Source organism: Anticarsia gemmatalis, chromosome 4 (genome assembly GCF_050436995.1).
Source record: "Anticarsia gemmatalis isolate Benzon Research Colony breed Stoneville strain chromosome 4, ilAntGemm2 primary, whole genome shotgun sequence".
NCBI classification, from domain to species: domain Eukaryota; kingdom Metazoa; phylum Arthropoda; class Insecta; order Lepidoptera; family Erebidae; genus Anticarsia; species Anticarsia gemmatalis.
In genome coordinates this window covers 12,947,307-12,959,979 of record NC_134748.1, presented here as the reverse complement: position 1 = coordinate 12,959,979, position 12,673 = coordinate 12,947,307, and the positions used below count along the sequence as shown (strand labels likewise).

Below are 12,673 nucleotides of genomic sequence, written 5' to 3'. Positions count from 1 at the left end.
CTCACGTGCGCCAGCGCTCCCCGATGCGATCACGATGATAATTCCTCTATGGGCAAAAATAATTCTATTCCCACGATCGTAAAATCACGATGTTTTACATGAACTTGTTGGAATTCGGTGGTTTTTATATTAAAAATAAAATAGATGAATCCGTGATGTGCTTTCTGAGTACGGGCAGATCGGGGTGAATTTATTATGCGGAGTATGATGTAAGTTCTTTGTTCTTATTGGATTCTGTATATAATTTATGCTAGATGCTCGCTGATGTTTTTCATAATGTTATGCTCATACATTTATTCATAATATGATTCCACTTCTATAATTGCAATATATCTAAAGCAAGAACGTAATTTGAGCCCGATATAAGTACAATCAAACGTTAAGGTTCAAAAGAAAACACAACTTCAACAATCATTGATTTTTTTGTCACCAGGCAAAATTATAGCCTACCAAAAACACCGTAAGACCGTAACTAATTTACTTTACAGATTTAAGTGAAAATAACTGGTTTTAACACTACCACTTATTACAAAATTCATTTAATAACTATACTTTTTGATGTGAGCCACAATTGACATTGACAAAAACAGAATTTCGCTTGAAACCTTTCTTGTAACGAAACGTAATTGGTGTGACAAAAAGATAATACGCTGTCATCAAATTTTGGTCTCGCAACACTGAGTTGATAATGACAGGAATGATAATCGAAATGTAAGAGGGTAATCCGACATTTATGTGATAAGTATAATGAGATTTTAATTGATTTGATATTTCATTTTCATACATACATAATATCACTGCACCTATACCCGAAGTTGTAGACAGAGGTGACTGCAATACACTCGATCCACCGTTAACAATGTTAGTCTCATGTAAGTAATAGACGTTGGCTAGTCATTCCATAGATGGGTGACCGCATAGTGGTTAAGCCAAGTCAAAGGCCCTCGCGCGGCTTGAAAATCTTTGATACTGGGTTGACCAGTAACAATACGATATGAATGAATCATTAATGAACCTAAAAATATATTGAAATGTCGCAAAACTAACCAACAACACATCAACATCATCACACAGAAACATTACAGTAGTCTGACTCTATACAGCCGGAGAGTTTGACATTAAAAAAGTACTGCAAAAATTGTTACTACGACGGCCGCTAGGGGCGCTGATCAGAGATTCATACAAAATTTCTCGTTAGCTAGCCGGCTGTCGATATTCGATAATAGTAGAGAATCGGCCAACAATACAAAAAGTTTATATTAATATCACATAAGGCTTACCTTTGATATAGCTCCTGAAAAACCGGCCTGACACGTGCCAGTCTTTCGCTGCCCATGGCTTGCTGTAGAATTAAAATATATCAATTAATATACAACAAAGTAGCAATGTATTAAACATTTATGTTGCAATATTAACACAACGGTATATACAGGGTGCATACATTTATAAATAGTTATTATAGGGTATAATAAAATTTTATAGTAATTTTGATAATTTCAAATGCTTTCGTTTTTAGTTTTGATTGTAAAAACAGCGTAACAGGAATCGGTTGGAATTAAAGGAGATCGGCAGATTTCGTACAGCTTAAAGTTTGTGTTGTTTCGTAACAGAATTTGTACCACTTATTATGGGGACTAAGTCACTTATTTTTATTTGGGAATATTATTTTTAGAAGTCCGGATTAATTAGAAAGTATTCAAATAATTTGTTTATTTAAATAATAATTTTTGGTCTATGGCTTATATTTGTTGACAACTAAAAAAAAAGAAAATCTCATGAGACGTCACTTTTCGTCTGACGTCTACACATCCGCTAATTTGCTGTTGTTTTGGATTGTGGTTTTGACAGATCTGAGCAATTTAGCGAACTATCGGGGCTTCTAAAATTGGACATAACTTTTACCTCCCAACTTTTAAAACTATAAGATTTTTGAAATAAGCTTGTCTATCATATTAGCTACCAATTAAAACAAAAAGTAAACCTAAACATGACATTTTATAAGCTGTACGAATTCTTCATATAAACCTGCCGTTCGCCTTTGTCGCTAAAAGTTGATTTTTATGATTGCAATTTTACATCGACTATAAAATAATATTTTTGAATTTTATTTTCACATAGAAATTATTTCGATGAAGAGTAATGTTTTATTTAAGTCAGTTACCTATCTGGTATAACTTGTAACCAGTTGAATTTTTTTTAATTACTACCAATTTTTGTCGATAAATATATTTCTTTATATACTTTGCACCTAACACATAACATAAAGCTAGAATTCTAAAGTGTTTAATTAGATTTGTAACACATAACGACACATACATACACATAGTACATAGGTACATGCAACTACTTATTAAATATTAAATTAAATAATAAGAGCTGAAACACATTAAATTCAGCCGTTAAAATAGCAATGATATAGATAGAAGTTTTAAAATAAATAAATAAAAACAAGAAAGTATTATATTATTATCATCAGCCTAGCCTTTCTTCCATGTTGGAGTCGGCTTCCAGTCTCACCAGATGCAGCTGAATACCAGTATTTTACATGGAGCGACTACCAATCGGACCTCCACAACCCAATTACCCGGGTAATAACACGATACCCTTCGGTAAGACTGGTTGTCTGACTTTCAAGCTTCTGACTACCGATTACTATAGTATTATTATGACATGTTTAAATTGGACTCAAGGCCTTACTCTTCCCTCATTCCGGGAGGAGACCCTAGCCCAACAGTGAAACATTTTTTTTTAAATAAATTTGCATCAACCTGTATATTTAGGGTTGCCAATATTGGCAAAATTTGCGTCAACCTGTATGTTTAATTAGGGTTGTCGCAAAAAAAATATTGTTTTTATTTTTGAAAAGTTTTTTAATGTTTTTTTACTTGGAAGATGTTGTATGAGATGGGTCAACTTTGTCATACATTATTGATGGTGTGTATGAGAGGCTACATACCGACAAGTGCGTTACACATCCAACTTTACCTTAGGATTATACTCACCCTCGTCCACTGAACGGTGCCCTAAACAAAGTATAAATATTTTATAGTCATCGTATTTATAATTGAAATGGTGGAATTTTTCTACGCCATCTGGATGGAAAGTGATTATTAAATTACATGTAATTTTTGCAAAGCAACTTCGAATTTCTTTTAAATTAGGTGCTCAGACATTATATTTGATAAGTGCTTAAAAAGTTAATCACCCTGTATCGTTAAGGCTTGATAGTGTAGACTATTCATAGCAATGAAAAGCAAAGCTCTAAAAATATTATAAATTACAAAAATCTTAAGCCATAACTACAATTTTTAGAACACCAACGTTAAAAATAAAATTAAATTTTTAGTAAAATTATTTTTTAAAACTATCCTTTCCATACAAATGGCACTACGACATTCCACCCTGAGTGTGTAGCCAAAAATAACAGTAGTATGTATGTTATACATAATATACTTTTATCGTAACGTGCAAATGTGTACCTATAAGTGTGTGTAATAAATAAATACAAACATAAAGTACATAGTCCAATTAAAAGCCATTTTCCTGTAAAACATACTGCAACACTGAAATAATCTCATTCCGCAAGTTAGTTAGATAATTTTATAGCCTAATTTTCAGTCTAGATTTTTTGCTCATGCAAATGTCAATGACTTATCATGCAACCATACTGATACATCGACATCGATAAATATAAGTTTAGAAATAACATCTTTGTTCAGACTTTAAAGTATGGCCAAATAAAGTATCAAATTTCGACTACAAGAAAACTTATTATTTGTAACTCGAGTTTATCGTTTAAAGTTCGTAAATCATGTTTAATACTCGAGGTTGGTCTCGTCACGCTAATTCTCGCTCGCGGCCATTACCGGCGGAAGTGAGTCGGTTTTCGCGCGCTTTTACGGCGGCCATTGTGTCCGCCATGATGGCTTTATTGGCGCCCCTGTACACGTGACTGTGTTGCGGTAAAACTTTCGACATGCAAAATATTGACTCATTGCGTTATTGTATGAATATGTGCATGATAAAATGTCCCGTGCGATAATTTTCTGACTAGTAATTTAAACGTAAAATAAAAATTGAACTGAGAAAAAATATTCATAGAGACATATTTTTAATCTGATTTATCATTTTGGACTGAACTCTATAGTCTATATCCTACTTTACCTATCTTTTACTTAGTGTAAAAAAATAATTGATTCCTTCAACTAACCTGAAAAACACAACAAAAACAAACCACGACGAAACTCTGAACAAACCAAAAACACGCAGGAAATCGTGCACACTGTCAAGCACTTCACACATGTATGAAATACATCCAGGTATGTAGGAAACTCATACAGGTACGTAGGATAATCTTCCAGGTATGTAGGAAACTCATACAGGTATGTAGGAAACTCATCCAGGTACGTAAGAAATTCATCCAGGTACTACTTACATGTGCGGCAAGGGGAGAATTCTCTAACTTCGTTGAGGTCCGGCGAGTTGGCGACGAAGCAGGTACCTACAGGGTCTCTTTGGTTCAGCTTGGCTGATACGAAGGACACGTAGCGAGGGGCACATGCCTGGAACAAGGAAAAGACACATTTAGTTTCTTACAAAAAAAACATAGTTATTTATTGATCAATCTGGGTAACTGAATCATTTGGGTAACATTGACAGTGGGAATACGAACAAGTTTCGATTATTTTTTCATATGAAACCGACACAATTGATTAAAGTTTATTTTAGTTTTGCAAAATATATTCCCACTGTCAATGTTACCCTGATTGACTGTACTTATATAAGTCTTTGTCGAGCTTGAATTAAAAAGCAGCACAAAGCAATTTTTATAAGGTCATGATACTAATGCTAGAAATAGAATTATTTACGTGTGCTAAGTAAAACTATAATTTTGCAGAAAGACAAGAAAACTTTGCGGGTCCTGTTTTTATTCAAAAGCTAGGTGATGCTGGTATTCGAATCTAAGATTTAAAGGAGATTTATGTAAAAGATTTTTAGGTAGTTGTCATAAAAATCTTATGAAATTTCTTTCTTTTTTACTGATGAAGCATTGACCTTTATTTTTCCAAGAAAAGCAGTAACAGTCAAAAATAAATCATATCAAAATAAATTCCTCGGTATATTATTATGAACTTGAAAATCGTCCGGTAGTTAATTTTAACTGTAATACTGTAATAACACGCGTCAATGCTGTAATCCTTTGACGTAGGGCTGTCAAAAGTACTGAATATAATATTGTATCTTTGTGAGAGGTTATAAATAAGACCATAACAATGTATTCTTTTAGGATATAAGCTATTATTGTGCGGCATATTACGTTTACCTCACCCAAAATGAGCATTAAAATGACAATCCGTATCAAACATAAATCGATCCATAAGATTAACATCGAAATATATCTTAAATCTAATTCAAAATTACATATATTCTCTTGTAAATGTATGTTACAAATATCATCAGACTATTACTTTGTAATAATTTTCAATAGTACTGAATTGATTGTAGTAAGCAGTAGCGCGATTTTCTAAACCAAGCTACCAACTAGTTAGTAATCGAGAGATTTTGTATGAAAATCTGGTAAGCGCCTCTAGTGGGCGCCGTAGGAATTATATTTGCAGTACATTCTAAATGTCAAATTCTCGATACTCGTTATCGACTATATAAAATCGCGCTACTGATTTAGCTAACCCTGCACTCATTTCAAAATGGAAAGAAAACAGTTGCACGCGCTCGCGCCGGTGTTAATAACAAACTAACATTATAGACACACACTGCCATCTGGCGGAAGCCGGCGTGAGGTGTACGATATTAATCCACGCTGTACAATTTTATGACGTGTAAGAAAGTAAATATAACTAAAAATAATGTTAAATAAGAATATAATAATAGGCTTTTTATTGGGTACTAGCTGACCCGCGCAACTTCGCTTGCGTCACATAAGAGACTCATAATTTTACCCGTTTTTGTAACATTTTTCACTGGTACTCTGCTCCTATTGGTCGTAGCGTGATGATATATAGCCTATAGCCTTCCTCGATAAATGGGCTATCTAACACTGAAAGAATTTTTCAAATCGGACCAGTAGTTCCCGAGATTAGTGCGTTCAAACAAACAAACAAACAAACAAACAAACAAACAAACTCTTCAACTTTATAATATTAGTATAGATTAGTATAGATGACATTATGACCACCTAGTCTGCTAAATGAAGAAACGCTAACACTGAGCCGCGGGGCTCTTAAGGTTGATCCCTTATTTTTTTATTGGGGATGATTTTTGGATATAGCACAAATTATGTACTTTATTTCGGGTTTTCAAATATTATTATCGCAAATACATCAACATCGATTCAGCGATTACGCCATTAAGATGGTACAGACAACCAGACTTGTTTCTAACGTTGTAGTAGTATTCTAATATTTTGATGCGGAATACTTTGGTTATTGCTCATCCTCTTATAGTTGTACTAACATCCAGCGATTATACATATTAAAATAGAGCAAGCACTACCAACTCCACCACTCAAATCAATCACGTCTATCTTTCCTCAACATATAATCACTCAATCAACAATACAAGCTTTTATTAATTTGACGCAAAACAATTGCAAACCAAAAACAGTGCTTCCGTTCCTAAAACAATACTATGACGTCACAATCCAGTATACTGATCAAAATTAGCTTTGAATGCATTCTGACGTCAAAATAGACCCATTGGGGTCAGTACTGGCCACTACACACGAGTTTTATGGCCCATTGATCGGGGTCGTAAACTTCTCACAAACATTCGGTTTTTAATAGCCATCGTTGCGTAAACTGATACAATGTACAAACTGTTGGTAATCCTTGGATTATGGATATGAAAGTGGAGATTGTCAGTTTTGGAGTGGATGCTTAAGTTTTTAGTTTTTTTGAGACATATTTTTAGAGTATTTGGCATGATGAAACAAGTATAAAAAATGAAAATACCAGCTTTATTGCTGCAACTCCGCAAGCAGAAAAGAGTTTGATTAGAAAGTCGATTAACTTAAGTATTTTGTTATCATTTGGAATTTGACAGGGCCAAATTACATCGAATGTGGTGTCAAATTCTGTCTGAACACAAAGGTCGAGTAAATAAATATTGTTTTACATTGATTATATTGTGTAGTATTGATAATCAAAGAGATGGTATCAAATTTCCCACCTACTTATTAAGCTCTCCATATCTAAAAACTATTTTTTAAATTCAGACCTCATAATGTCCAAAAATAAGTCAATAAACAATTCCCGCCAAAAAGTGACAATTAACGTCATTTCAACTTGACAGGTCGTTATTAACGCGTTCCAGGTTTAATTTGAACGTATGGAATATTTCGTCGCGATAATATCTTTAGCATGAGTCACTAACGAAGTGAATAGCGCGGGAAACATTCGAACGTCGTAAAAAAAAGAATTAAAAATGTCTGACATGCAATGGTCACACTGCATACAGCCTGTTAGATGAAGTTATTTAGTACAGATTAAAATCATTGAAATAGTTTAATGGTAACGAATGGAATCGTGTATTTTTTTACTTAAAGTCTGTTATAAAGTATTTCCAGTGCATACTTATGTGATTTTAAGAACTATTCTAATGGAATGATATAAAATCCTATTACATTTTGTTGAAGACCATGCTTTTCTCATAAGGCTCTACTCCCTCTCCGAGCTAGTGGTAGATTCAGTAATTGTAACGACTATCATGAGTGTCAATATTTTATCTAAATGAATAAATGATTTGATTTTGACCAAATAAATGGTAGTAAAAAAGTATAGAAACGCGATTATGGTCGTAGGTTCGATTCTGGCAACGCTATAGTTACTTATAGTCACTCAAGCCTTTGACTGTTTGTTTGTTTGTCGTATGGTTAGTGGTCAACCTAGTATCAAAGTTGTTCAAGCCGGCCGAGAGGCCTTTGACATGGCTTAACGACTATTATCTTAGTAGACAACAGCCGGCACCGACCTTTTTACGTGCCCTCCGACGCACGGAGACGCCCAGCTCAAATACCACTATGCGGTCACCCATCTATGGAATGACCGCGCCAAGGGTTGCTTAACCCACAGATCATTTACCGACCGGTGAGTGCCACTGGCTATGGGCGCCTCGCCTTTGACTTAGCTGGATCGACTGTATAGTACATATTATGACATTATCATCCTACAATATTTGTAGTTATTGATACAAAAAATGTTATAAATAAATAACACTTCGATAATATTTTATTTTTATATTGCCTAAGTTCCGGTCGTTGGGATATAAGTAAAGTTCGTTGACTGAATGATTCACTGGTCATAAGTGAATCAGCTGTTAGCTTAGCGCACAAAGGGAAAGAGTTCAAGATTTGAGTTATTAGTCATTTGAAGATTATGTATGGTTTATGGTTTCAAGTTAGTTTTAAGGCAGAGTTAGCGATATTTTTATTGCTAGAATATACGTTTTTTAACTGTAAATGGTATAAGGGACCATCAATATTCGCATTGTAGGTACTTCTTCTTCTTATCGTATGGTTAATGATCAACCTAGTATCAAAGTTGTTCAAACCGCCTGAAGGCCTTTGACATGGCTTATTGTAGGTACTAATAATATCCTTTATCTTACTATTTTATTACAAGTCATAGCGTGGCCGGCGTTTTTATTAAGAAGTAACCTACATATGTATATCCTTCCTCTAGATACGATCCGTCACCCTGCCTTCTTTGTCGTCAAATAGGTTCAGCTTTTTTGAGGCAAAACGAAGACAAAAAACGGATATATTTTATAATATTAATATGCATTTTTAATGTTTAAAATTACGGACCGAAAAAAATGAATGCAAAAACTTTTCGTCTCCTAAAATTCAGACACCTGAACAGAAGATATCCAACTTCCGACCTTCTCAAAAGCCCTGTGCGACCTACTTCGGCACGGTGTTCGTATTTATTCTGGTAAGTAAACCAGGGCGGCGACACAGTGCCATTGCTGGAATACGCTCACGCTTGGGCAACTATTGACAAGCTTTGATGTGCGTTGTAGGTCGAGTCTCGGTTCAAATAGATTTATTTATTGATGTTTTAAATTTATTGGAGGAGGAAGTGGGGAAACCATTTTGAAATGTAATTTTCAATTGTTAGAAAATTATTTTCTGTGCCTAGTGGTCTTTTTACTTTTCAGACTTCAAACGTATCATGTACACATAGAAACTATAGTATTTCATTCAAACAAAAGGGTTTTAAATTCAATCTCTATTGAACTATTCTTTTACATTTTAGCTTTCGAAGTCGGTTTAAAATTTTAACGTGGTTTCGTAAAGCTACCTGACTTCATATTTCTTTAAGACGAGACTTAGACTATGACTTAAGACTTCCTTATTTATTGCAAGACAATGTTTCTGTTCTGTTGCAAAATAAGAAAGTCCCCTTCCTCTTAAAATTTGGTCTTTGATTTTTTCGCTTTATTACTTGTAAAAAGTAAAATTAAAAGATTAAAACACAAAGTCAACTTTCATTTTACTTTTTTATCGTTTTAAATAAGACATGCAGTGCTGTCATAATCTTCTCATGTCCCTTATACCTACCTTGTGTACTTAGTACTTGTGAAAGTGAAAACGAAAATATCATAATGATACTTGAATATTATAATGTAAGAGAAATTGTTGAGACTATTTATTTTGTTGTTCATGTTAAGTCCATATCATAAACTGCTAAGTTTGTAGTAATAACTTAAATACTTATTTATATCTCTAGTTGTGTGAACTTCGTAGCTTTACGTTAGGGGTAAAGAAACAAAATAATAAAAATATTGTTGCCACTTCTCTAGGTAAAATTTTACCATATTAAAAAGACAACTTCCGTAGTAAGAATTGGTCTTCTTTCGTGAGGACTTTTACAAACATACATTTGTATGTTTGTAAAAGCCCTCAAAAATGTGTGAATCCCATAAAAGATCCATGTAGGAATCGAACCCACGACCTTCCGACGCAGTGGTATCGTGGCGACTACCATAATTACGTCAATTTGCATAGACCGTTTACAATTTGGCAAAAACTTTTTTTTTATAAAAATATAAGTGATGTATAATGTCAATTTATGATCTCTAATCCCGAAATAACAGTAAGTAATTAATTTTAAAACATCATATATTTACCTGCTTTCCGAACCATAACAATAACTTAAAAGCCCGAAATAGATCGATTCAGACATGTCTAAACATAAAGCAATATTGATTTCAGATGGTTAGCTATGTCGGTCAACGGGAGAGGCGTGTGCGCAACAATTATAGCGAGCTGACCTATTTAGTACATCGTATGGTAATATTGAATGTGATTGATGCATTCTATTCATGTAAAGCAGTGGTCCCCAACCAGCGGTCCGCGGACCACCAGTGGTCCGACGGACCACTGGTTGGTCCGTGGAAGTGAAAAACTGGTCCGCGAATGTTTACATAGTGGTCCCTGTTAACAAGAATATAATAAAAGTGGTCCCGGACTAATAAAAGGTTGGGAACCCCTGATCTAAAGGTACTACTGAGAGTAAGGAATGCAGTGTCAATACATGATAGTCCAGTCATTATAGTAAGTTCACCTCGGAATTTGAGATACCCAGCTGTAAGTCTGTAAATACTTGTATATTGACACCCTAAAAGTTGTCTCAAAACCTACATATGGTAGGGTGTACGCAACTATAAAATTTCAAGGTCCAAAGTCCCAAAAACCGGTTTTTTGAGCTTTTTTTGTAAATATCTCATTTCCTATGGAATTTTTGCATTCGTATTCATTACCAATATTGTACAGTATAAAATTCTCTACAAATTTTGTCTGAATTTTTTTTTTTTACGGTGAACCGTTTTCGAGATAGAGGGCGGAGAGCGCGCGGTCACAGGATCATTTCAAGTCAATCGGTGCCTCCGGTCGAAGATGCGCCATATATAGTTGATGAACTATCGATAAATCAATGATTATAATAATAAATAAATTTAACCCATTACTGTCCCACTGCTGAGCAAGGGTCTTCTCCCGTAATGAGGGAGGGGTTAGGCCTTGAGTCCACCACGCTGGCCAAGTGCGGGTTGGGGACTTTGCATGCCCTCAATAAATGTATTTAACAAATTTTATTCATGCAAGGTTTCCTCACGATGTTTTCCTTCACCGTTGGAGCATGTGACAATTATTTCTAATACACACATAACTTTGAAAAGTCATTGGTGTCGTCATTTTCTTCATAATTATATTAAATCTATATCTTTTCAATGATACTGATTTATTTGTTTTTTTTTTCATCATATAAGAAGTTATTAATATTAATTAGGTTAAAATTCAAATATAGTGCCTATATTTTCATGAAAAATTCTGCAATTACATGGGCAGGTAAGTGTTGATAAGTTAATTAATACTGAATAAAAAGTGGATAGGTTATGAAAAAAATGATAAAAAATAATGTAATAGTTAATAGAAATTGACAAATATTTATTAATCATTGATTTATCGATAGTTCATCAACTATAATATATATGGCGTATTTTCGACCGGAGGCACCGGTTGACTTGAAATGATCCTGTGAACGCGCGCTCTCCGCCCTCTATCTCGAAAACGGTTCACCGTAAAAAAAAAAAATTCAGACAAAATTTGTAGAGAATTTTATACTGTACAATATTGGTAATGAATACGAATGCAAAAATTCCATAGGAAATGAGATATTTACAAAAAAAGCTCAAAAAACCGGTTTTTGGGACTTTGGACCTTGAAATTTTATAGTTGCGTACACCCTACCATATGTAGGTTTTGAGACAACTTTTAGGGTGTCAATATACAAGTATTTACAGACTTACAGCTGGGTATCTGGAATTCCGAGATTCTTACCTAATTTAAGCTTAATTGACTGGACTATGAGTACTTTTGTAGCTAATTTCATTGGCACATATTGATAAATCTTCTTTTTTGTGCAACGGGTCTTAAACGCGATTGGAAATTAACGCACGTAACCACGGTCGATGTAAATAGATCGAAACGTCGGGTAAACGAATAATCCCCGGTTTCTGAGGTATATTTAGCGGCAGTTTATCTATTCAATAGCGTAAAAACTGATACAAAAAAAAGCTATTGAATAGATTATAAAATTATGTGTACAATGTCGCGAGAGTTTTTTCTACATCAATGAGCTCTGTGCTTATCACTACACACAATAAATTTGTGTTAACGTAAATCGATATTATGGAACTGATTTTACCTGTGTACTTTTCGTGAGTTTAATTTTAAAATATGGCTATAGTTGTTGAAAATATCCGAACAAATGGCGCTGCAATTGGGCAGAACAATAACTGTTAGGTAATTGAAGTTATACGGACAAAAATAAAAAAGAAGCAATGAGGCTGATATAATTGCCACACACACGTTTTGAAACGTACGGTAAATTCTTAGTTCATTAATGCATCGATTAACTTGAAATGACCATAAATATTCTAAACTTTACCACTAGTAAAGTCTTATAATTATGACTAGACACTAAAATCGACACTTCGATACATTGTTATGAACATTCTCTTCATAAACTTGGTAGTAGGTGAGAACAATTTTAGCTGCAGAGCTATAGCAAATGTGCTATTAAAGCCGAACGTCCATCGCCAGCTAAAATAAGTCACCGGTCGGTAAACGATCTGTGGGTTAAGCAAAACCTTG

At 34.2% G+C, this 12,673-nt stretch overlaps 1 protein-coding gene across 5 annotated transcripts in view; it reads right to left on the bottom strand.

Moving 5' to 3' along the window:
• The window catches only part of if (integrin subunit alpha inflated), a 126,091-nt gene that overhangs the window by 25,806 nt on the left and 87,612 nt on the right, over positions 1–12,673 (bottom strand). For 3 of the 5 annotated variants that reach the window (XM_076113874.1, XM_076113878.1, XM_076113877.1), the window contains exons 4-6: positions 4,436–4,562; positions 3,003–3,023; positions 1,281–1,342 (exon numbers count right to left, since the gene is read on the bottom strand). In XM_076113874.1, coding sequence (XP_075969989.1) covers positions 1,281–1,342; positions 3,003–3,023; positions 4,436–4,562 — 210 coding nt within the window. The remainder of the gene's footprint in view (positions 1–1,280; positions 1,343–3,002; positions 3,024–4,435; positions 4,563–12,673) is intronic. The other 2 variants (XM_076113876.1, XM_076113879.1) reach the window with 1 other exon arrangement.